We start from the raw sequence: 25951 nt of genomic DNA on the forward strand, positions 1-25951 counted from the left end.
GCTCCTTCTCCAGCCCAGTCCTGCTTCCTCCTCCTCCACTTCACAGACGTTGATCCCCACGTAAACATCTTACGGCTGAAACTCAATCCTAACATCTACGTGTGGAAACCCCCATCATGCCCTACTTAGAGTTAGCTATACCTTTGTTCTAAAGTTCGTTGAAAGTATGGGCCATAACCTGTAAACGTGGGTAATGGGAAATAAGGAAGCAGGAGATTACAAGGTAAAACTATGTCGTAAAAGAATGAGAATGATAAATGAGCAAAGTTGAATTATTGAGTCCAATAAGAATGAACTGGCCAAGCCCTCCAGTGGGGGTGGCAGCATGAGGCCAGGTGCCTGTGCTGATGAAGCGGTTCTCGGAAACAGTTTACTGACTGGCCGGTCCACGGAAAGGGCCCAAGCTCAGCACCAGACACTCACGCCTCCTTACCACCACCATCACCCCTCGCCCAGGTGAAGCAGGCAGTGACCAGGATAACCTGCGTTAAACGGATTCACGTTCTCTGGCACGTTCAGTTCTACTTATCTTGTTAAACATAATTAAAATTTTTTAAAAATAAAGAGGCGATATAAAACCACCAGCTTTGAGTCACAAGCCCTGGCTCTGTGCTCCCCTCCCCTTGGGCACATTTCTGTCACAGGACAGACCTGGAGCCACCTGAAGAAGAGGTGACTAAAACCTCACTCTCTAAGGAGCTACAAAGCGAATTTGCCTCAGGTTCAAAAGCATAAACTTTGTAAAAAGAAAGGGGAAGAGGAGATAAGACACTGATTTTAAACTCCAGAGTCATAGAAAATGCTGTCGCTGCCGCTACTCCCGTGCCCCCTCCTTTCACATCCTCAACCCCCTTAAAAGGTCTTTAATACATACTCGGAACATCTTCAAATCCATCCCAGAAGTCTCCTACTGTGGCTCCTGTGATGATTTCATTGGTTCTGCAATTAACAAGGTCAACTTCCTGATTTCCAAACTCTTTCCTGAAGGATTCCGGTTTCCAAAGTTCAGTGTTCAGTTTATGATGCACTCCGGACACCATCACTGGCTAAGAGGAGAGAACGAAGACTTTAGTTTGAACTCCCCCAGCTCCGTCCCTTCACCCGAGGCAGCCCTTCCTCAAACAGCTGCTGATGTGTTTCTCTGTGGCTGGTCCTCAGTCTCAGATCCCAAAGTGACAGCTTAGTCCCCTGAGTCACCTGCTACACACACCCCTCAAACTACACTAGTGAGCTTCTAAGAGCAAGGATCACACCTCCCAACTCAGATCCCACTACTCACAGAACACCAATGCCAAGGCTCAGGGCTAGGCAGGGGATGTGAAGCAGAGACAAAGGCAGCGAGAGCGCCCTGTCCAAAGAGGATGCTGCCTCTGGCCTGCAGCCTATTGTTACCAGGCAGGAACAGGGCCCTGGATTGCCACGTCTTTTGGTTATCCAAGACAAGCCCGAAATCCTGATCTTTATGTGAAAGAACCTGACTAAAATATTGGCAACAAGTTCAACTTTTAAAAAACATTATCTAATCTAAACAAAACATGCTGGTGGACTGTATTCGGTCTGTCATTGTCATCGTGAGCAAATCTTGTTAGAACACAGGACTGAAAAAAATAATTTTTTTTTTTGGTTAAATACATACATTTTTCTATTTGACAATTCCCCAAGTCCTGGCCTTGTCCAAGAGCAAAGTGTTCCTTTAGTGAGGACTCCATGTGGCCCAGAAGAGAAGACAAAGATCCAGAAAACATAAACCAAAACAAGAAAGCAGTGGAGCAGGTCTACGAAGCCATGCATCTCCTAAACTATCACCCGAACCTTAAGACTGAACATCACTGCCCTTTAAAAAGCAGGCTCGGGCTTCCCTGGTGGCGCAGTGGTTGAGAATCTGCCTGCTAATGCAGGGGACACGGGTTCGAGCCCTGGTCTGGGAGGATCCCACATGCCGCGGAGCAACTAGGCCCGTGAGCCACAACTACTGAGCCTGCGCGTCTGGAGCCTGTGCTCCACAACAAGAGAGGCCGCGATAGTGAGAGGCCCGCGCACCGCGATGAAGAGTGGCCCCCGCTTGCCACAACTAGAGAAAGCCTTCGCACAGAAACGAAGACCCAACACAGCCAAAAATAAATAAATTAATTCATCAATTAAAAAAAAAAAAAAAAAAAAAAAGCAGGCTCCTTCCCTTGGGAGACTACACACCAATTCCAGGTTGACACCACATGGCTCAGGGCCACCTAAAACTGTCTTCAGCACAAGGTTCTAATTAATGGAAGAGGGATGCCTCATTTTTATCCTATTTTGTCTAATCCCCCAAACCCCACCAGCCTTAGTCATATTCCCACTTCTCCTATTGAGGTTTATCACACAAGAATCACCAAGAGCCCAGAATGCTCTCATCAAAAATCCAAGGATGACTGGTTGGAAGCAATCAAAACCTCATCAGAGAATACAGCTCAGGAATGTCTGCGGTAAGAAATAAGACTCATAGCCACACTCTGCTCTAATGGTATGCACAGTAAACAATAAAAAGAGATAAAGTATATGCCATTTATAATCCAGGAAGTGGGAGGGGACGGGGGGTCGTCAGGAGTCTACCAAAGGCACCAAGAAGGGGATGTGAAGTGGGTTGGAAAGCAGAGGCCCCGCTTACCTGCCCTTGCTTCCAGCACTCCCTAAACACATTCCAGTTGCTCTTGTTGTTGGGATCTTGCAGGCACAGCAGGCGACTATCACACAGCCAGTAGTGAGGAGTGTCAAAGCCCAGGATGCTGGGCTTGATGGTCAGTCCTTGCGGCCGCTTAGATAAATCGGAGCAAGTCTTATTTTGCACCAAAGAGGCAAAGATGTCATCAAGGATTTTTGGTGTATTCTTCAGTCCATTTTCTGTCTGAATTTGAAAAAAAAAAACCACGAGCCTTAAATACGTCATTCCTTACCATCAAAAAACCCATTCCTATTATGGTAGGATGAGTATACGTTACATATCCAGGACAGAATCTAAGCCACGAAAGAATCTTACCCTCAAAAAGGTAAGTCCTCTTCCTCTACCTGACATCACAACTCTCAGAAGCGGGTACAGGAAAAAGTGTTAACAGGTGAAAATGACCCAGCCCAGAATTCTAACCATGTGAAGCCCATGTGCCAATGACACAGCCTCTGTACCCACGAAGGAAAGCATGGGACTCATCCTTCTTTCTACTTTCTATTTCAGTTTCTCCCTACTCTAACTCCAATTCATCTTTACAAGGTGGAGTAATAAACAATAAAACAAATGCGTACCTTTCCTGCAGAGGAATTCAAGAGATTTCGGAGGAAACCAGAATTGTTGTTGCTTACAGGTGTCAAAATTGTGCTGTTAAAGGTGTGGAGGACTGTGTTGGATTTGCTCAAGGGAGGTAGGGGTGGAAGGCATTTGATTTCATTCTTTAAAATTGGCATCGTTGGTTGTTTTTCTAAAAACAAATCAAAAACATCCAGATGGAAAAGCATTCTGAAAAGGCAAATCCCTTACTAGTCTTCTATTGACGGAATTACTTTGGAACTTGGTTTTCATTTACTAGAACCAAAAAAACTTAAGAGGATAAATGACATTACTGATTTAGACATGGATTTCCAACTGCTATTAAAAAAATAAATATCCAATATCTAAGGTGATACTATGGTAAACTGCATTTTTTATTTGTTTGTTCCTAGTATACAAAATACAATTTATTTTAGTAAATTAACATTGTAATTATCAACCCTGATAGATATGTTTACAAACACAGATTCTCTTAAGACTTTTCCCATGTATAATTAGATTGCTTACAAATATCAACAGTTATATCCCTTTCTTTCCAATTCTAACATCTCTTTGTTTACCTTACTGACTTAAATAGCCAGAACTTCCAATACAATGTTTAATGAAAGAGTGAAAGCAGGAATCCTTCTCTCATGCCTGAACACAGAGGGAAACTGTTAAAAATTATTCAACCAATTAAAAAATTCAATCACAATTTAGGATGTTTGCTGTTAGTTTTATCGTAGAAACTCATTAGATTAAGGGCGTTCCCTTCTATTCCTAATTTAAGGTTTTTAAAAAAAAATTATAAATAGGCTTTGAATTTTACTCTCTTCCTGTATCTCTTCACGTGACTTTTCCCCCGCTTTTTTAATGTTAAAACTACAGCTGCATTTCTGAAGCTCTGCTTGGTCACCCTGTATGATTCCTTTATTTATAGTGCTAAATTCTATTCACTGAGATGTTGTTTAGGATCTTTGCATGAAAGAAACTGATCTGCAATTTTCCTTTCTTTGTAACACAGCCAGAAAGCAGAATCACCAAAATCCTAATCTAACTACCTGATTCCAAACCCATGTTCTTTATACTATCATCAAGCATCCTGAGACAACAGCACAGATGAGAAAAATAAAGCTGAAGCCAGAACGTTGCAACTTAGACAAAATAGGAAATATACACAGGGTTAAAGGCAGAAAGGCAAAAATCACTATTAAAACACACACGTCTCAGCCCACTCCACTCTTGCCAAACACAATCTCAGCCTTACCTAGAGTTCTATCGTAAGCAGAAGTTCTCTCCGGCGCTGCATTTGTGTCAGGTCTCAGGGTGGCTACAGGGAACCACTTTCCACTCCACGCTACTTCTAACCACTCTGTTCTCACCGTAACTAAGGCTGCCAGGACCCTCTGGGAACAGACGGAAGTTCTCAGGAAGGCAGGAAACACTCACCCTTGTTTTCCTTGTTGACATTGCCGCTGGTCAGGTCTGCCAGCCAGTTCAAAGGAGATGTGCTGGCTGGGCAGGCAGGCTTCACGCTGCTGGCCAGCTTGGACGCAGCCTCCCCACCTACAGCCACGGGCTCCAGCACCGAGGGGTTCTGCTGGAGCACGGCACCAAGAGTCGATTTTTCTCCAACCAAGGAAGTCTGTGGTGAGTACAGAAGGAGAATCTTCCACGAGCTGAAAAATTACGTTTCCCTTTTCTTACCTTCTCCCCTAACTGCTCACCAGTAAGAGAGAAATATCCAAAACAAAACCACCTAATAGCCCTGGACATCACCACCACTGCAGTAATCTCTCGACAATAGAGCAGAACTATGTAGGAGAGATTTTAACCTTTTAGCTTTCAAGTATTACTAGTAAAAATATAAGATGTAAGTGAAGAATGTAAATACAGCAAGACATCCACCCCCACCCTCGTATCCCCCCTCATGCTCGTTCATATCCCTATCACTGCGTTCACCATGTTGCTTTAAAACGCCCAGTTTGTGGCCCATCTCCCCTGTGAACTCACCCCTGTATCATGAATAGGCACTCAAAACCCAGTGGCTGAGTGAGTGAACGAATAAATGAGGCAAGGTAGGAAATACAGCTGTGAATTCAGAAGGAAATGGGATGCAGAAAAAAGAAAATGCTCTTTTGATTTAGCATAGTGTAGTAGGCTTTAAAAATTGATGAACAGCCCTAAAAAGAATTCAAAACATAAACTGAACAAGAACAACAAAAACTGGACAGACAGAACACACCTTATTTTCCTATTACTTAAAAAACTGCCTTGACAACTCAGCTAGTGCGTTTATACATACATAAGAAGGAAAAAGGAGGGTCAAATTCCTGTTGTGGTCCAGGCCCTCACTTTACATGTGATATAATTCTGTGATGCCCAATTACCAGCACTGTTTACTATTCCTCTATTACTGATGAGGAAGCTGAAGCATATGTACATGAGTTCATCTGAGCCAAAGTTATACAACTGGAAAGTGGCAGAAAAAGAATTCAAATTCAATCCTGACTACAAAGATCAAAACTCTTCTACCTATGCTGCCTTCAACACCACAGCTTTATCAAAATGTAAAATAATTTCTGATTACTAAAAACAATGTGGGATAATGATTACTGGGGTGAGGAAGAAAAAGGGAGACAGCTGGGGGGTAGATGGGATGGTGAAGGTTAAGGGAATGTCACCAGGAAGAGGCATGTGAGCACTAAGGAAATGTACATTTTTTATGTGGAGTGAGAGCTACATAAAGGTTTGTTTCAGTATTATTTCCTTCAATTCTTCATATATATTATAGGTAAAACATATTTAATAATTAAAAAAATTTTAAAGCTTATCTGAATAATTTTTACTGTGTAAAACATGAGAAGTTAAAGAACCTATACAAATTTGACAGCAACTTATTAGGTAGACTATAATAGACAAGGTTTTTGCTTTTTCAAGGAACAAAATTAAAAGCCTACTAAAAGAGGCTACAAATGAGGTCCACAAAAATAATGTGAAACTTGAGAATGGGTCTATAAAGTATCACATGAACCACATGAACTATCTCTTTCCACTGACAGCTCTCCCCATGTTCCTTTCAAATATACTATAGAAATCCTTGGGTTTTTTGAAAACAGACAGACAACAATCACAAGGATGGTGAATCTAGCATAAACAGTAATACCTGTTTTATGTCTTCCTTTGAGGCTGGCTTTGAAAGGAGTTTGAACTGCCTGTTTGAACAGGGACAATTTGCCTTTATTCCCCATTTTGCTCTTACAGAATGAACAATGTCTCCAACATCATAGAGGGCTAAAAAAAAGGGCACAGGCAAACATCTGAACAAGGATATTAGGTACTTTCAACCTCAACATTACAAAGCAAAAGCTTATATTTCTAACAGGATAACTTTTTTTAGCAGCATTTTTTTTTTAGGGTGCTTACACTCCCCCCCTTTACCTCCTAAGTATGCCTTGCCCCAAATGTGCCATTTTCTTTCCTTTTACAAAACTATTTACAAGGCCTTTACCAGAAAGTTTGGGGGCATTATTTAATACATTTCTCGACAATTTATGGTACATACTAAAATAAAGTCAGCAAGTAATTGTACTACACAAAGTAAAACCGAACTACCAGCCCCTATGAGCTACCCAAAACACAGGAAAAGGAAAATCATTGCACCACACGAAATACCTTTTCCAGGAATGATCTGCGTAGGCATGAGGTTCTCTGGTTCATGTATCTGACTCTTCACACATCTCAGCCAAGAGAAAGTCTTGTAGGCAGCACCTGCAAATAACTGATTTGTAGTAATTGCTCTTTATGGACTCTGGTCCCAAAAGTTTCAGAAATCCATCAACCACACATCAATGAAAGGCTTAATTTAAGAGTATAAGGGGCTTGGAGAAGAGTCAAGTCAGTTCTCACCCTGTTGGCAATTTTTCCTCTTCATCCGATAGCAATCCACACACACTCCAAACCCACACCGAGGACACACCCAGTGCAGGTTGAAGATGGTGGTGTCACACACATCACACATTTCTCGAACACCTTTGACAGCTCGCTTCCAAGCAACCTGTCCTACAAAAATCAATAAATCACTTAGTCTTGGGGACGAGAGGGCTCCTGAAATAAAACATGAAGTGGGAGGGGAGTTGATGCCATTCCTCCCTCTCACTGGAGTTCCCATTAACTGTTCAGCCTCCAGAGCCCATCTCAAATCCCCCACCACCGCCATGAAGCTCTCCTGGATTCCTTCAGCACTCCCATCAACTTGTATTTGTACTTCAGACTCAGGCCTCTTCACACTGTATGCGGTCAGGTGCAGTTTTACTTCCCTCTGGGAGACTAAACTCCATGCAAGCAGAATCCCTGCTCAGGCTGTACCCTATCCCCACACCCCACCCCACCCTCCGAGGAGCTCTGCATAGTAGGTCCTGCTGAGTAAGTCAATGAAAAAAGCAGCATTGGTTACGCAAGCTGGAGTTCAGACACAAATATAAAGGAGCAGTGGTTCTTCACATTTTGGGTCATGAGACCGTCTGAGACTCTAAAGGCAACATGGACCATGCTATCTCCAAAGGAAAAAAAAACTGACTCGAATACACAAACCCAACCTTCACTGTTGAGTGTCAGGTTATTCACAGATGCCCTGAAACCACTCAGACTGCCCACTAAAAACCCCAGGCCGCCGAGGGAAACCTGAAGGGAGCAGCACATAAACTAGCGGGGGGCACAATGGTCCAAAGTCAGGTCTGCCATGCGTCAGTGTCAGAAACTCAATTTTTAGAGCCAGGAGTGATGCAGGCACCCAGGACCGACTCACACTAACCAAGTAGCCAACAGACTGAGGCACAATCAAGAATTCTATGAAGGAGCATCTTCGGTTCCAGTGGCCAAACCCTGAAAACTGAAGGGAGGGGCCTTCCAGGACTGGGCAGGAAATCGTACCCCACCCCCCGACCATGGAGGAGTGCCACATACGGCATTAGAAAGCTTCAAGGAGTAAGAGCAAAGGGAGGACATTTTCCTGCGTCACAGAAAAGCCCAATGTCTGCTGATCAGAAGACTGTTTTCTGTCTGTCTTTCTCTCTCTCCTGAACAAGACAGGATCAATACTGTCACATTCATGTTCTAAGGAGAACATCTTTTCCTAATCCAGTCAGTGGTTACTTCTTTCTTCAGACTGTCCACAAAAGAAATGACTAACTTCAGTTTGCTTTAAGTTAATCCAACTGCTGAGTGAACCTCTGCCATTCATTACAATGTAAAAGCTCAGTGCACAATACATAGAACTTTAGGCATTTTACAGATGAGATTTTATGAACTTCACCTTGGTCACTTGGATTAGACTGTTTTATTAGAGAGTAGTCTTAGATCTCTTAGCCACCTATGATTATTTGTCATTGAAAAGACGGAATAAATGTATAAAGGCTGAGACCCGCTTCCTCATCTCAGGATCAGAGGGTACCCCCCAACCCCCTCTCTAGCGACACCTTGTGGTGGCATCTTTCAGTATCACTCACAGTGATTTCCTCTCTCCAGCTGACCAGCTTGTCACAGAGGAAATAAAGGGGAACAGGATAATAGGCAAGGAGGAAAGGTTAATCACAATTACATCTTTAAGGACACATTTTTCAGACGACTCACCTTGAGCAAAGAAAAACCATCAGTAGCTTAAAACAGCCCTTCCACTTCAGGAAGCTACTAATATATTCCAAAAAAATGTTTTTGCAACCCAGTCATTCATATACTACCTCTAGACCAGTTACTTAAGAACTTTTCTTTAAATCTTCTCTTACTTAAAAGTATATAAGAAGAAAGCTTTTGTATCTCTACTGAAAATGGGAAACCAGTATCACGTGTCCTAAACAGATTATAGGAAAAACAACTTTAATACGATTCTTGACTTATCAGAGTCTCTACCCCAACAGAACAGTGATTATAAAGCTGCTCTTCACTTTAGCAGGACCCCGGCTGCCCATGGAGCTCACAATCCCATACCCCACCTAGATCTGAATTCCCGCTCCTGGGAATGCCAGTTCCCATTCCTTGGACTCTGAGATATAACAGTGTTCAAACTTATCCAATAAGTTATTTTTGTGCTTAAGCTAGCTTCAGTTAGTTCCTGGGACCTACAACCAAAATTCTTAAGATCAGTACGTGTGGATGCTTATATTGAAACATATTTGGCTATGCAAAGTCTGAAAAGATATCTACCAGAGAGATGGAAAGGCTTCACTTTTAACTTGCAACCATTTGGGAAAGATAAAATGATGGAACGAAGTGTGAGACTTAAAAGATAGATGCCCCTTGGTGCTTCTGGCTGGATATCTCACTTCTAAGGGCACACAGACATGAGGTGTGCTGTCCTCCTCGACACCGTACCTTGAGATGTCGTGAGGGAGGTCTGGCTCTAATGTGTCACCCACACTGATCTCTGTGGTTGACTGGGCTGCCAGATTAGTGTGAGAGTGCTCTCAGGGAGTGGGGACACTGCACACACCCGGCTGGAACCTCCAAGTTTTCCCTGAAAACCTTGACTCTAACAGAATCATTTTCATCTGCACTTGTTCCCATTTTCACGCCTGGGTCCCAGCCTCCTCAGACCCTGATTCAGTAGGTCTAGGGTACAGCCTGTCCATTATCTTCTTTGAAATGTTTTCTTAAGAACCTTTGTCTTAAAATAAATCCCTTTTGGTGAGTCCACACCTGTTGGTATAAGGCTATGCAAATTCCACCACCACCTCACCTTTACCTTAACAAAAAATTTAGTAATTGCCCTGAAACAAACCCCGCAGACAGATTACTGACTCTGATGAAATCAATAGGCAGAATCTGTTACAAAAGGAAAAATGCAACTTCATTATACCAAAGTCATCTACACTTCTGGGTGAAAATGAAATCCATGCAATTAGGACTTAGGTGTCATTTAGGAACAAAAATCGAGTTGGACTGAAAAATCCTACCCCCTAAGAGATGCTCTTACTGTGTGGCTCAATAGTTGACATAGCTTCCTTTTCAGAAATCACCATTTGACAGAAGTGGTCTCCAATGTTGGCCAGGATATACTTTGCCGTGTCCAAATCAGTCCCAACAACGTTTTTGGTTAAAGGCAACCACAAGCCAATTGCTTCACTGTCATACTTGTTTGGTGTTAAGAAGCCTTCTACCCGCAATACACCGTGTTTGTTGAACTGTAACCTAGAGGGAGTGAAAAAATAAAAAAAGGATGTTACGTACACGAAATAGTGATTTACATCTTGTTGTTACTTTTTAAATGGTATTTAAATCAAGCATTTCCTTCCCAGTTTTCTATAATCTCCATGGCTAATCACAGCCAATTGCTACTTGGCAACATCAATAGAAAGATTTTTAAAACCTCCAAGTTTTCCCCCAAAAGACATGGGGGGTTGGCAGGGAGAGGGAGTTGTGCTTTACACTCGAACTAAGATCTACTCATGTCATTTTCAAGGACAGCTACTGAACCTGCCTGACTTGGAACTTAATAGCAAGAATAATCACAAGTCACCACAGAGGTAAACTGATAACAAATAGAAGGTGACAAATAATCTGACCAAATTTGAATACAACTACTGTTTCAAGAATAATGCTCAGGAGGGGAAGGCTAACCCTAGACAACACTGAAGCCATGACCATACAGATCCATGAGGTACTCAACACCCTTAGGAATCCTAGCTACAAATTACCATGCAAGCTTCTGGAATAAGAGGAGGTGTTAAGATGGGCCTCAGTACCTAAGAAGGTGGAGCAAAAAGCAGAATATTTTCTCAGCATTCTCTTTCAGCATCTTTGACATCTGCAATGTTTTTTCTAAGCTATGCAATAGTTTTGGACTTATTTAAACACAACATTATACGTCAATCTAGCTGGAGACACAGAAGTAGACATAAAACTCCCAGGGAAGTAGGGTATGACAGGTATCATAACAGTCATTGAGTCTTACAGGAGTCAGAGGAAGAAGTGCTGACTATGAGTTTTGTGGGTCTTATATGAAGAAGACTTCATGTTAGAGACAATAATTAAGCTTGGCCTTGCAAGAAAAATGCAGGGACCTTGATTTCTTTGCTAGTCATTGGGCAGCTGCCGAAACTTTTTTGAGTCCACGAGACACACATAAAGTTGTGCTTTAGAAAAAGCATTTGTCCAGAACTGTGTAGAATGAACTGGAAGGACACTGGGAGTTGCATAACAGATGCAAATGTATTTCTAGGAGTCCAAAGGAGAGATGCAAGCTTTTAATTGATAGCCCAAATTAGAGCTAGTCATAGTTCTAAAAAATAAATTTGGAAGCCATTTCAAATGGGGAGGAGATGGAAAACAGGATTTGGCAACTGAGCTTTACCACTGAGACCCTACCCCCTCCCATTTCATCTGCAGAATTCAATGAGAAACAAACTTGATAAGACTAATGACAGTGTCGATCTTCACTCTAAACATCAGGGAAAAAAAGGCTTTGCTTTTACAACCATGATAGTCTTTTTACCAAAGAAGTGAGTTTGTTTGAGTTTCTAATACACTGACTTCTGTTAACAGTTATCACAGCTCTAAATGCTATACACACATATTATCATGGTGCTTTTGCAATTTACTCAGGAATGAATGGGACAAACTACCATCTAAAAAACTCTTGTTCATTAAATAACCCTGAATCTGAAAGTTATCAGCACAGATATAATTACTGATCATTAAAATGCCTGTGCATTTAATTCAGTTCATCAGCAATCTTTAATCTTGATAAAACTAAAGGAGAGGAGAATAGGAAGAAATTAAAGTCAACACTGCTGTTTATGATTAGAACTTAGTTGAGACTGAAACTACCTAGATTTCTGAGAAAATGTATGATATCTAAAAGCTCATCTATACCCAGAACAACACTGCTCATTTATATATCAAAAAGACCAGAAGGCTACCTTTCTCTTCACTCAGGATGGAAGAATTTAAAGAAAATTAATTTGACTTAAAGAAAAAAAAAAGCAATGTAAAAATGAAAGTTTTTGCCTATAAAAGCAGAAAAGATTTTTTAAAGATACACCGGCTGGCAAAGGTACACGGAGACAGGAATGTTCAAACCCTGCCAGTGGGCATGGATGCAGGGCTATTTGGCAGAACTTATGTATCAAAGCCTTAAAACACACACACCTTCTGACCCAGTAATGCCACTTCCAATAACCTTTCCAAAATAAATAATCAGAGATGTGGACAAGCTGATGATCATTTCTGTATTATTTTTAGTGGCAAAAAATACATAATAATCTTAACACCAACAAGGGAATTGGTTAAGTGAGTTTTCCAACACTGTTATTATGGGTTCTTGCATACTTATTCAAAAGTATTTGCAAAAAAAAGTTAACATGATCGAGTGGTTCCTATTACAAACTGGGAAAGTATGCACTGGAGAAAGTAAAATTCAAAACAGTATATAGGGACTTCCCTGGTGGCGCAGTGGTTTTGAATCCGCCTGCCAATGCAGAGGACACAGGTTCAAGCCCTGGTCCAGGAAGATCTCACATGCCGTGGAGCAACTAAGCCCGTGCACAACTACTGAGCCCGCACTCTAGAGACCGCAAGCCACAACTACTGAAGCCCGTGCACCTAGAGCCCATGCACTGCAACAAGAGAAGCCACCGCAATGAGAAGCCCGCGCGCCACAACAAAGAGTAGCCCCCACTCACTGCAACTAGAGAAAGCCCATGTGCAGCAACAAAGACCCAACGAAGCCAAAAATAAATACATAAATAAATTTATTAAAAAAAAAACAGTATATACAACACGCCAAGTAGGTATGCTTGAATATATTTTATGACCACATAAACACTAAAATGCACTGAAAAGTTAACAGTAGTTATTTGTGGTGGTTTTTTAGAACCTTCAGAATTTTTCTATGTTTGTTACTTTTAAAAATAGAACTTTAGACACCAGGCGGCCCTGTGCTCCTCAGGCCGCCGCCCTGCCCCTCCAGCGGCTCCGGATCCCCACTGCCGCGCACCAGCCAGGCGGTTCCAGGGATTTGGACGTCCGTGTCTTTGGGGGACCACTACTTCACCTGCCACATGCTTGCAGGATCTGGTTCACAGGCCGGAGGTCAGGCCCGAGCTCCTGTGGTGGGAGCTCCGAGTCCAAACCACCCAACTAACAGAGAACCTCAGACCCCAGGGAATATCAACTGGAGTGAGGCCTCCCAGAGGTCCTCATCTCAGCACCAAGACCCAGCTCTATCCAACTGCCTGCAAACTCCAGTGCTGGACGTCCCAGGCCAAACAACCAGTAAGACAAGAATACAGCACCACCCATCAAAAAAAAAACAACAACAACAACAACAAAAAAATATGTTACAGGGCTTCCCTGGTGGTGCAGTGGTTAAGAATCTGCCTGCCAGTGCAGGGGACACAGGTTCAAGCCCTGGTCCAGGAAGATCCCACATGCCACAGAGCAACTAATCCCGTGAGCCACAACTACTGAGCCCATGCGCCTACAGCCCGTGCTCCGCAACAAGAGAAGCCACCGCAATGAGAAGCCTGCACACCACAATGAAAGAGTAGCCCCCGCTCGCCGCAACTAGAGAAAGCCCGCGCACAGCAACAAAGACCCAAAGCAGCCAAAAATAAATAAATAAATAAATTTATTAAAAAAAAAAAAAATATGTTACAGACGAAGGAGCAGGGTAAAAATCTACAAGACCAAATAAATGAAGATGAAATAGGCAATCTACCTGAAAAAGAATTCAGAGTAATGATAGTAAACATGATCCAAAATCTCGGAAACAGAATGGAGAAAATACAAGAAACATTTAACAAGGATCTAGAAGAACTAAAGAGCAAACGGTGATGAACAACACAATTACGGAAATTAGAAATACTCTAGAAGGAACCAATAACAGAATAACTGAGGCAAAAGAACGGATAAGTGAGCTGGAATATAAAATTTTGGAAATAACTGCCAGGGAGCAGAATAAAGAAAAAAGAATTGAGGACAGTCTCAGAGACCTCTGGGACAACATTAAACACACCAACATTCGAATTACAGGGGTCCCAGAAGAAGAGAAAAAGAAAGGGTCTGAGAAAATATCTGAAGACATGACAGTCAAAAACTTCCCTAACGTGGGAAAGGAAATAGTCAATCAAGTCCAGGAAGCACAGAGAGTACGACAGAGGATAAATCCAAAGAGAAACACGCTGAGACACATATTAATCAAACTATCAAAAATCAAATACAAAGAAAAATATTAAAAGCAGCAAGGGAAAAGCAACAAATAACACACAAGGGAATCCCCATAAGGTTAACAGCTGATTTTTCAGCAGAAACTCTGCAAGCCAGAAGGGAGTGGCAGGACATATTTAAAGTGATGAAAGGGAAAAACTTACAACCAAGATTACTCTACCCAGCGAGGATCTCATTCAGACTTGATGGAGAAATTAAAACCTTTACAGATAAGCAAAAGTTAAGAGAATTCAGCATTACCAAACCAGCTTTACAAAAATGCTAAAGGAACTTCTCTAGGCAGGAAACACAAGAGAAGGAAAAGACCTACAAAAACAAACCCAAAACAATTAAGAAAATGGTAATAGGAACAAACATATCAATAATTGCCTTAAATGTAAATGGATTAAATACTCCAACCAAAAGACAGACCAGCTGAATGGATACAAAAAAAGACCCATACATATGCTGTCTACAAAGACTCACTTCAGACCTAGGGACACATACAGACTGAAAGTGAGGGGATGGAAAGAGATATTCCATGCAAAGGGAAATCAAAAGAAAGCTGGAGTACCAATTCTCATATCAGACAAAATAGAATTTAAAATAAAGACTATTACAAAAGACAAAGAAGGACACTACATAATGATCAAGGAATCAACCCAAGAAGAAGATATAAAAATTATAAATATTTATGCACCCAACATAGGAGTACCTCAATACATAAGGCAAATGCTAACAGCCATAAAAGGGGAAATCGACAGTAACACAGTAATAGTAGGGGACCTGAACACCCTACTTTCACCAATAGACATATCACCCAAAATGAAAATAAATAAGGAAACACAAAATTTAAATGACACATTAAACAAGATGGACTTAATTGATATTTATTAGACATTCTATCCAAAAACAACAGAATACACTTTCTTCTCAAGTGCTCATGGAACATTCTCCAGGATAGATCATATCTTGGGTCACAAATCAAGCCTTGGTAAATTTAAGAAAATTAAAATCGTATCAAGTATCTTTTCCGACCACAACACTATGAGACTAGATATCAATTACAGGGAAAAAACTGTAAAAAATACAAACACATGGAGGCTAAACAATACGCTACTAAATAACCAAGAGATCACTGAGGAAATCAAAAAATACCTAGAAACAAACGACAATGAAAACACGATGACCCAAAACCTATGGGATGTGGCAAAAGCAGTTCTAAGAGGGAAGTTTATAGCAATACAATCCTACCTCAAGAAAAATCTCAAACAACCTAACCTTACACCTAAAGCAATTAGAGAAAGAAGAAAAAAAAAACCCCAAAGTTAGCAGAAGGAAAAATATCATAAAGATCAGATCAGAAATAAATGAAAAAGAAATGAAGGAAAGGACAGCAAAGATCAATAAAACTAAAAGCTGGTTCCTTGAGAAGATACACAAAATTGATAAACCATTAGCCAGACGCATCAAGAAAAAAAGGGAGAAGACTCAAATCAACAGAATTAGAAATGAAAAAGGAGGAGTAACAACTGACACTGCAGAAATACAAAGGATCATGAGAGATTACTACAAGCCAATAAAATGGACCACCTGGAAGAAATGGACAATTCCTTAGAAAAGCACAACCTTTCAAGACTGAACCAGAAAGAAATAGAAAATATGAACAGACCAATCACAAGCACTGAAATTGAAACTGTGATTAAAAATCTTCCAACAAACAAAAGCCCAGGATCAGATGGCTTCACAGGTGAATTCTATCAAACATTTAGAGAAGAGCTAACACCTATCCTTCTCAAACTCTTCCAAAATACAGCAGAGGGAGGAACACTCCCAAACTCATTCTACGAGGCCACCATCACCCTGATACCAAAACCAGACAAAGACATCACAAAAAAAGAAAACTTCAGGCCAATATCTCTGATGAACACAGATGCAAAAATCCTCAACAAAATACTAGCAAACAGAATCCAACAGCGCATTAAAAGGATCATACCCCGTGATCAAGTGGGATTTATCCCAGGAATGCAAGGATTCTTCAATATACGCGAATCAATCCATGTGATACACCACATTAACAAATTGAAGGATAAAAACCATATGATAATCTCAAGAGATGCAGAGAAAGCTTTGGACAAAATTCAACACCCATTTATGATAAAAACTCTCCAGAAAGTGGGCATAGAGGGAAACTACCTCAACATAATAAAGGCCATATATGACAAACCCACACCCAACATCATTCTCAATGATGAAGAACTGAAACCATTTTTCAGGGCAACAAGACAAGGTTGCCCATTTTCACCACTATTATTCAACATAGTTTTGGAAGTTCTGGCCACAGTAATCAGAGAAGAAAAAGAAATAAAAGGAATCCAAATCGGAAAGAAGTAAAACAGTCACTGTTTGCAGATGACATGATACTATACATAGAGAATCTTAAAGATGCTACCAGAAAACTACTAGAGCTAATCAATGAATTTGGTAAAGTAGCAGGATACAAAGTTAACGCACAGCAATCTCTTGCATTCCTATACACTAATGACGAAAATTCTGCAAGAGAAATTAGGGAAACACTCCCATTAACCACTGCAACGAAAAGAATAAAATACTTAGGAATAAACCTACCTAAGAAGACAAAGACCTGTATGCAGAAAACTATAAGACACTGATGAAAGAAATTCAAGATGTTACAAACAAATGGAGAGATATACTATGTTCTTGGATTGGAAGAATCAACACTGTGAAAATGACTATACTACCCAAAGCAATCTACAGATTCAATGCAATCCTTATCAAACTACCAATGGCATTTTTCACAGAACTAGAACCAAAAATTGCACAACTTGTATGGAAACACAAAAGACCCCGAATAGCCAAAGCAGTCTTGAGAAAGAAAAACGGAGCTGGAGGAATCAGGCTGCCAGACTTCAGACTATACTACAAAGCTACAGTAATCAAGACAGTATGGTACTGGCACAAAAACAGAAATATATATCAATGGAAAAGGATAGAAAGCCCAGAGATAAACCCCCGCACATATGGTCACCTTATCTTTGATAAAGGAGGCAAGAATATACAGTGGAGAAAAGACAGCCTTTTCAGTAAGTGGTGCTGGGAAAACTGGACAGCTACGTGTAAAAGAATGAAATTAGAACACTTCCTAACACCATACACAAAGATAAACTCAAAATGGATTAAAGACCTAAATGTAAGGCCAGACACTATAAAACTCTTAGAAGAAAACATAGGCAGAACACTCTATGACATAAATCACAGCAAGATCCTTTTTGACCCACCTCCTAGAAAAATGGAAATAAAAACAAAAATAAACAAATGGGACCTAATGAAACCTAAAAGCTTTTGCACAGCATAGGAAACCATTAACAAGACGAAAAGACAACCCTCAGAATGGGAGAAAATATTTGCAACCGAAGCAACTGGCACAGGATTAATCTCCAAAGTATACAAGCAGCTCATGCAGCTCAATATCAAAAAAAACAAACAACCCAATCCAAAAATGGGCCGAAGACCTAAACAGGCATTTCTCCAAAGAAGATATACAGATTGCCAACAAACACATGAAAGGATGCTCAACATCACTAATCATTAGAGAAATGCAAATCAAAACTACAATGAGGTATAACCTCACACTGGTCAGAATGGCCATCATCAAAAAATCTACAAACGATAAATGCTGGAGAGGGTGTGGAGAAAAGGGAACCCTCTTGCACTGTTGGTGGGAATGTAAACTGATACAGCCACTATGGAGAACAGTATGGAGGTTCCTTAAAAAACTAAAAATAGAACTACCATACGGCCCAGCAATCCCACTACTGGGCATACACCCTGAGAAAACCATAATTCAAAAAGAGTCATGTACCACAATGTTCATTGCAGCACTATTTACAATAGCCAGGACATGGAAGCAACCTAAGTGTCCACTGACAGATGAATGGATAAAGAAGATGTGGCACGTATACACAATGGAATATTACTCAGCCATAAAAAAGAAACGAAATTGAGTTATTTGTAGTGAGGTGGATGGACCTACAGTCTGTCATACAGAGTGAAGTAAGTCAGAAAGAGAAAAACAAATACCATATGCTAACACACATATATGGAATCTCAAAAAAAAATATGGCTCTGATGAACCTAAGGGCAGGACAGGAATAAAGATACAGATGTAGAGAATGGACTTGAGGACATGGGGAGGGGGAAGGGTATGCTGGGACGAAGTGAGAGAGTAGCATTGACATATATACACTACCAAATGTAAAATAGATAGCTAGTGGGAAGCAGCCACATAGCACAGGGAGATCAGCTCGGTACTTTGCAACCACCTAGATGGGTGGGATAAGAAGGGTAGGAGGGAGACGCAAGCGGGAGGGGATATGGGGATATACGTATGCATATAGCTGATTCACTTTGTTATACAGCAGAAACTAACACAACACTGTAAAGCAATTATACTCCAATAAAGATGTTAAAAAAAAATGGAAGTTTATATTTTTAAGCTTCTTTGCTTTAAAAAAAAAAAACCTGAAAAGGAGAATGAGAAGGAAAGAATGTGTAATAAGATCTAGATTCCTAAATCGAAAGATTAAAAAGTATAATCTGTACTCTTTTCAGTTTTAGACTTACTGTTGGTAGGAGAAGAGGGAGAAAAGTACATTATAGGGCTCAGGGTATCTCAGCTTTTCCCCAAATGGCTCACCTCCTGAAGTGAAAGAAGCGGCAAAACACGGGCGAGTCTTTCTGCTGCTCCTTATCCTTTCGGAGGCTGTCCAAGCGACACTCCCGGCACTTGGGCAGCTGCGCAACGATGTTCACGCAAGAGTCGTCCTGCACAAAGGCCTCACCGCTCTGCTGCAGCTTCTTGAGTTTGGCTGGGTCTGTCAAAACCGACTTCCGGGATGGGGCTAGAAAAAAAGATGAAGGAAAATGGGACCTCAAATTTTAAAAAAATCACATCAATATTTGACTGAATTCTATTCAAAAGGTCAGTTTTCCCAAAGGGAGAACTCCTCTTCTCAATTACTGGTTCAACTGTAGTAATTTCTAAAAATGGCTTAATAGAAGACAACTATCAGAACAATTGGAAGTTTTATTCTCTTTATAAAATACATCTCATTTGGTGAACCCATTTGGCAACTTAAAACCCCAGACTCACAATTCCAAGTTAGTGCATACCTCTATTCACAACCCTAGATAAGAAGAATGCTTCAACAGAGGACCGTGCGGAAGTCAACTGTGTCAGTTTTCACACTCAAAAAGACTGGTTTGAGATGTGTTTTCCAAAGCATTCTGCAAAAGCTAACCATTCCAAATGTCACAGGTCCCTTGGCCTATAAGAGTTATCCTCTAGGGCTTCCCTGGTGGCACAGTGGTTGAGAGTCCGCCTGCCAATGCAGGGGACACGGGTTCGAGCCGTGGTCTGGGAAGATCCCACATGCCGCGGAGCAACTAGGCCCGTGAGCCACAACTACTGAGCCTGCGCGTCTGGAGCCTGTGCTCCGCGACAAGAGAGGCCGCAACAGTGAGAGGCCCGCGTACCGCGATGAAGAGCAGCCCCCGCTCGCCGCAACTAGAGAAAGCCCTCGCACAGAAACGAAGACCCAACACAGCCAAAAAATAAATTAATTCATTAATTAAAAAAAAAAAAGTGTTATCCTCTAAATGCTTCTAAGAGATGCCACTTGACCCTTGACATATCTTCTATTTCCTTCACACATATGTTCCGTTCAAGATTAAGAGCATCGGCTAAAGAGAGGATTTTGATTCTAAGTAAATGCATGTTTTAAGTTTTAACTTGTAATGGGCAGGAGAACTTGAAAGGAAAAGTTAAGATGGGTTCTAAAGAAAAAGGGAGAAAAAAATAGAGATGTAACATTAAAGAGCAACCACTGCGTCACACCAAATAACACAGAGAGGAATCCATTTCTAAGTCAAAAGCCTCGAGGTATACAGTGGGCCCTCTACATCCGTGGGTTCAACCAACCATTGATTGAAAATACTACACGACCTGTGGTTGGTTGAATCTGCAGATGCAGAACCTGCAGATGGGAATGGGAAGGCTAACTGTAGGGGACTGGTGCATTTGTGGATTTGTGGTATCCACAGGGGGTCCTGGAACTGATCCCTCTCAGATACTGAGGGACTGTATTTCATATAAAACCGACAGAAAAGACCTATTCTCGGGGTCCAAGGGAGCTAAGAAGAGGAAAGTGGATTCTTAGGCAAACAAAAAACAAAAACACAACTTCTGGGGAACCACTCAAGAGACGGGTGGGAGACGGTGGTAAGTAGTCTTGAAAGAAACTAGAAGAAAGATCTCAAACCAAAGAAGCCTTTAAATAAAATAAGCATCTTTAATAATTACCTTAGAGGTGTTCTAATCTTACCTCTCTTTTAAAGCACGACTAGAGCACGCTGCAAAATGCTAAATGGATGCCATCAGGCCTTGACCCCTTAAACCTTCTTATTCAGTTAGTGAAAGAGAAGGTAAAGCAAGAAAGGAGGGAAAATAAAGAAATCAGTAGTTCATGATGGAATTTTAATCACTCAGATATTGGAAACACATCATCCATTGAGTTGGACCAGGTTTTCCCAGACCGAGTCCAAAGATTATCTTATCTGTTCTGCCTGGGCTTAAAAGAGGAAATACCTAGAAATAAGCCAGTTGAACTATCTAAATCTAGCTCTTCAGGGAGGAGAGGAACAGCTGATCCCCAATCAATGACTCAATTCAGAGCAGAGCCACGGGAAAAAAGCAACACCAACTTCTGAGGAGCCACACATCTACTAAACAGAAAAAGGGCAGCTGTTCAACTCCAGCTTGTTTTTGTTTTCTAACCCCTAAGCAAGCAAGGACACACGGCAGAGGAGCAGTTTCCAGTCGAGTCTCTTCATACCCACAGCAATACTGGTGGAAACAGCACAGAGGTGCTGGCAGGCTTCTGATCACACTGTCTTACTCCTCAGCCAAAAGTCCCAGTAGACAGCATGCACCAGGGTGCGGACTAGGCTTTTCATTTCTCTTGAAATCATTTTAGTTGGAGCACAGCTGCACAACATATTAAGAAAGACAAAGCTGGACTCCGAAACTCACTTCTATACCTATAATGTGCTTACTGGTCCAGAACTTAGTTTTTTCACATATTAAAATAATTTGCCTTAAAAACTAGCTGAATGTGAGGGCTGATGACTCAAAAAGAATAAAGAAATAGAACAGGGACGTGGTTATGAATATTCACTTTCTTCGGGGAGTTACATAACTCCTGAGGAACAGTAGAACCTTATGCAATTAATTTTGTGCAAATTACCAGCTATATCAACTTAAGCCTCAAGAATGAACAAGCTGGGTTAGAAGTATTACTCAGCAAGGAAAGTTGTTTTCCAATTCCTCCAACTCTACTTCAAAAAGACCCCCAAGTCAAACCCACCTCTAGTTTCAGAGGCCTGTAGGAAAAGCTAGAGTGTGGATTATTCAGTTGTTACTTACCCAAATGAATAGCGTTTTTATTAAGGTTTTTTTTCAAGTTAATTTTCCCACACAGCTGACAATTATCAAATCTATTTTTAAACTGTAATAGGCCTGAACCTTTTGACATACTGAAGCCATTTACTTCTATTAATTCTAGTAAGAGAGCATCTGATAACTACCACCACTGATACTCATCCTCAAACTTAACATAAGCAGTGTGAAATACATGTGCCATTTTCTCTATAAGAAGAGTGCTTAGTTCTAAATTGTGGGTGCAGCCGGACCTCCCCTTAAGCAAAGAGACTCTGCCTGGTGTTTCAGCACTGTCCTTAAATTCTTTAACTAAAAATCCCTTTTCTAGAGGTGGTGATGCACTTCCCTTTTTAAAAAAATTTCAAATCTGGACTACCTGTGTGAGCATAAAATTTCAATCACTTCCTTCACTCCAACCTGGCTGTCACAGAAAGATAAGTAATAGGCTGAAGATAAAGCAATCATCAGATCACTTTAGATTTTATTTCAAAATTATTTTCTTACAACCAAAAATTGGGAACCACCTAAGTCATACGGTAAATGCATATAATGGAATCCTTGCAGACTTTAAAATGTTGACAGGCACCTACACTAATGCACTGGGTAAAACTGTTGGTATGAACCCATATGTGTAATAGTTTATCTGTGTTTCTATATACATGGAACTAAGTCCACCCAAATGTTAAAAGTAATCATTTCTGAGAAGATTTAGGGATTTTACTTTCTTCGTTGGACTTTTTTGATTGTACGAACTTTTTCTACAGTCATTTTCCTATTATCTTCTCAAAAGGTAAGAAGAAGATATGTACGTACTGACAACCATTTCTTACCTTCTACCAATAAAGATATGCAGAAACACTCACCATTCTGGATTTTATTGTTGCTTCTTGTACAACAGCTTTCAGTATCTCCTTTTGCTGAAGACTCCTTTAAATTCTGTGACTGGCAACCTAAAGTTGAAGGTTCTACCTTTTTTTCTACACAACAATTAGGACTATTACTATTGACATCTGCTTTCTCTTCTGGCTTATTTGAAAGGACATCAGATGTGGAAGGTCCATGTTCGAGATGCTTCTGCAGTTCAGGAGTACTGGCAATTTCCAATTCTGCCCTGGAAGAAGCCTTTGTAGGTAAGCACTCCTTAGGAAGGTCAGTCGATGATGGAGGAAAAGATTCCAAGCTGCTTTCCTGGTCAGTGTTTGTCTTCAGCTGGGTATACTTTCCCTTTGGTTCACTCAGGGTTTTCAAGTCTCCAGTTCCAATCTGAGAGGACTTTGAAGAGAGCAACCCTACTTTGCAGACAACATCTGGTGTTCTCACTATTTCAGGCTTTGTATTTAGACAGGAAGAAAGTTCTGGTAAAATCTGTTTATGACTTCTGAAAAAGAGTAATATGAAAACTAGCATCTAGGACTCTTTTATCTCTTGCCTACCTTCCAAAAATAATTGCTTGGTTCCCTAAAGTAACCAGTATGAAAGAGAAAAGAAAACCGCTTATATGAGAGAATTTATGACAGGTTTCTGTGGGCTGGAGTTAAAAGTAATCAGTCAATGGCTCTGCAAAAATATATTAAACACTAAGAAAAAGATAACCCTAAATCCTATTTGCATGTTCTCATAAATCTTTAACTACTTCAAGTTAGTTCTACTTCTCATAGCAAAATGAACCTCAGCTTTCCCTCAAAACAAACTGAGTATCACATGGAACCAAAATCACCAGCAGCGCAAAACCCTATCTGACTATGAACGTGTTACCAGCCTTAGCACTGGACTATTTCACTTTTGTTTGGTCAGTGATCAAGACCCAAAGCAAAGGGAAGAGCCAGCTGATTACGTACTTGTTCACAGACCAATCTGGTACTCCCTCCACCCCCAATAGGGGCTATCCTGCAAGAAATTTTCTTTCTCTGAAATTCATCCTGAAGTTCTTTCCCCCAGCAAAATGCAAAGTCCTTTTTTCCAGTTACACTTGTTTTCCTTCCTCTAACAAAGGATCTCATCCTGGAGAAGTTGTTCTCACTTGAGTACCTATACTAGACATCTTTGCTTGGGTACCACCGAACTTCTTACTGCTCCCTCTTTCTGCTCTGAAGACCACTCCGCCCTCTCTCTGACTGTGTGTGACTATGTGTCCCTCCTTCAAGCTCTCTCCCAAGCAGCCCGCTGTCCTCCCAGTGAACCGATGTGCTCATCCACTCTCTCACCTTATTGCAGTGGTCTTCCAAGCCTACCTTTCTACACCAGTCTCTGACCCCTATGTTAGGTTCTTATCAACTGCCTGCACAGGCCACCACTCCTCCTAAAAGAGATCCTTCCCTTAAAACTCTTCTCTCCATTTACCTTGTAGCCACTTTAAATCTCTGATTAAATTTTACATTTCTTATTATCCTCACCTGTAACTTAGTAACTATGCCTCATGACTCAGTATTTTCTCTACTGCCACATTTCTCACCTATACTTGAGGTCTGGCCTGATGAGAACCACTCACTGGAACCCTGTCTCCCTCTTCTCCACACCCCCCACTGACCTCAGTCTTCCACATACAGCCCATCTGCTCCCTTTTCCTTGAAAGTGGACATCTATTCTCCAGCTGTCTGTAGTATTTCCATTGACCATTCTCCCTGTATCAAGTCAAGAAAGCTCCTCTTGCCTCACACCCCCTTCTTTTCTGTAACCTTTTAAATGTTGTTCTGTATGCCTACTACACTTACCACCTCTGAAGGCACCTGACCAACTTGGAAAGTCTAACCTCCCTGGACAACCTGAGATACGCTGGATGGCAGGTAATTACATCAAACTGTAGCCGCACGAATAGTCTCTCTAGAAACGCTGAATGTAGGGTCAGTCCTGCCACCTGAGCAATGTCAGCTCAGACAGGAAGAACCATGGCGAAAATGACCGTTCTTTGCATTATGACTCAACACCTTTAACTCGTAGCTACTCACCCTTGAGGAACTTTTGCTGCAAGGTTGGGTGGAGAGTTGGCGGCCTGCGGAGTGCTCTCACGCCTCGGGTCCGTGCTTGGCGGGGTTGCTGCAGTGCAGCCGAGCAGTATCTCCTTAAAAACTGTTGTGGGAACAGACTGTACAGGACACACACTGGGAGAGGCCTAAAAGACACCAAACCAAACAGGCATTAAAAGGAAAGCCCCTAGTTGAGGCATCACGAAATGCCAGCAAGATTCAAGTTTATTTGCTTGGTTTAGTAGTAAACAAGCACACCAACATCACCAAATAAAAAGAACAGGACAGTAGAACAAGTAGTAAATCACAAATTAAGGACTTATACCTGAGAGCTATTAAATAAGTCACTCCAGCTTTTCACAAAACTTGCGTCTTCCTGTAAAAGATCACAAGCTGATCTTTTACAGACCTCTGAATCATTATGCCAGGAAAATGCAGCCATGGGGCAATTACTTTACTAATGCAATGCACAGAAGTGAGCTTTTAATCAACAGTCTTCAAATGGTGGCAGCTTCACATGCATTCAGTTCAACATTACTAAGTGCCCACCACGCACTTACTGCGTAGACTGGCAGGAGACCAGACCACATAGGACTCTTGCAGGCAGTGGTGCCTACTGGGTACCAACTTAAGCCTTTACAATGCAATAAAGGTTGAGGACATGGTTCCTGCTGGTATGTGGCTCATCAAGTCACAAAGGTCATCCCAAGCTGCAAAAAATATCAAGTCATGACAGGCCTGTGGGACAAAGTTAGGACACTTGTCCCCTTCCACTTTCGTGTACTTTTAACTTTACAAAAATGTTAATAACGGATCAACTTCTTCCCAGTTTATACTATCCAGTTTATACTTTCCCACCATGGAAAGAGAAGGAAGAGATTAAACTCAACTCCAGACAACTAAACAGTCTATGGCTTAACCAGGTGAAACCCACTGACCATCTTCACCAGCCTCTTCATTATGTGCTTAAATTTAAAGTCACATTGTCCTTTT

The 25951-nt window shown here is 41.2% G+C and overlaps 1 protein-coding gene across 3 annotated transcripts in view; it reads right to left on the reverse strand.

Annotated features, from left to right (window-relative positions):
• KDM3A (lysine demethylase 3A) overlaps positions 1 to 25951 on the reverse strand; it is a 54560-nt gene that overhangs the window by 9227 nt on the left and 19382 nt on the right. For all 3 annotated transcript variants that reach the window (XM_059942138.1, XM_059942135.1, XM_059942137.1), the window contains exons 9-19: positions 24941 to 25104; positions 22859 to 23373; positions 19194 to 19398; positions 10245 to 10459; positions 7184 to 7336; positions 6950 to 7045; positions 6441 to 6568; positions 4724 to 4919; positions 3274 to 3446; positions 2645 to 2881; positions 875 to 1046 (exon numbers count right to left, since the gene is read on the reverse strand). In XM_059942138.1, the coding sequence (XP_059798121.1) occupies positions 875 to 1046; positions 2645 to 2881; positions 3274 to 3446; positions 4724 to 4919; positions 6441 to 6568; positions 6950 to 7045; positions 7184 to 7336; positions 10245 to 10459; positions 19194 to 19398; positions 22859 to 23373; positions 24941 to 25104 (2254 nt within the window). The remainder of the gene's footprint in view (positions 1 to 874; positions 1047 to 2644; positions 2882 to 3273; positions 3447 to 4723; positions 4920 to 6440; positions 6569 to 6949; positions 7046 to 7183; positions 7337 to 10244; positions 10460 to 19193; positions 19399 to 22858; positions 23374 to 24940; positions 25105 to 25951) is intronic.

Source organism: Balaenoptera ricei, chromosome 13 (genome assembly GCF_028023285.1).
Source record: "Balaenoptera ricei isolate mBalRic1 chromosome 13, mBalRic1.hap2, whole genome shotgun sequence".
Classification (NCBI taxonomy): Eukaryota; Metazoa; Chordata; class Mammalia; order Artiodactyla; family Balaenopteridae; genus Balaenoptera; species Balaenoptera ricei.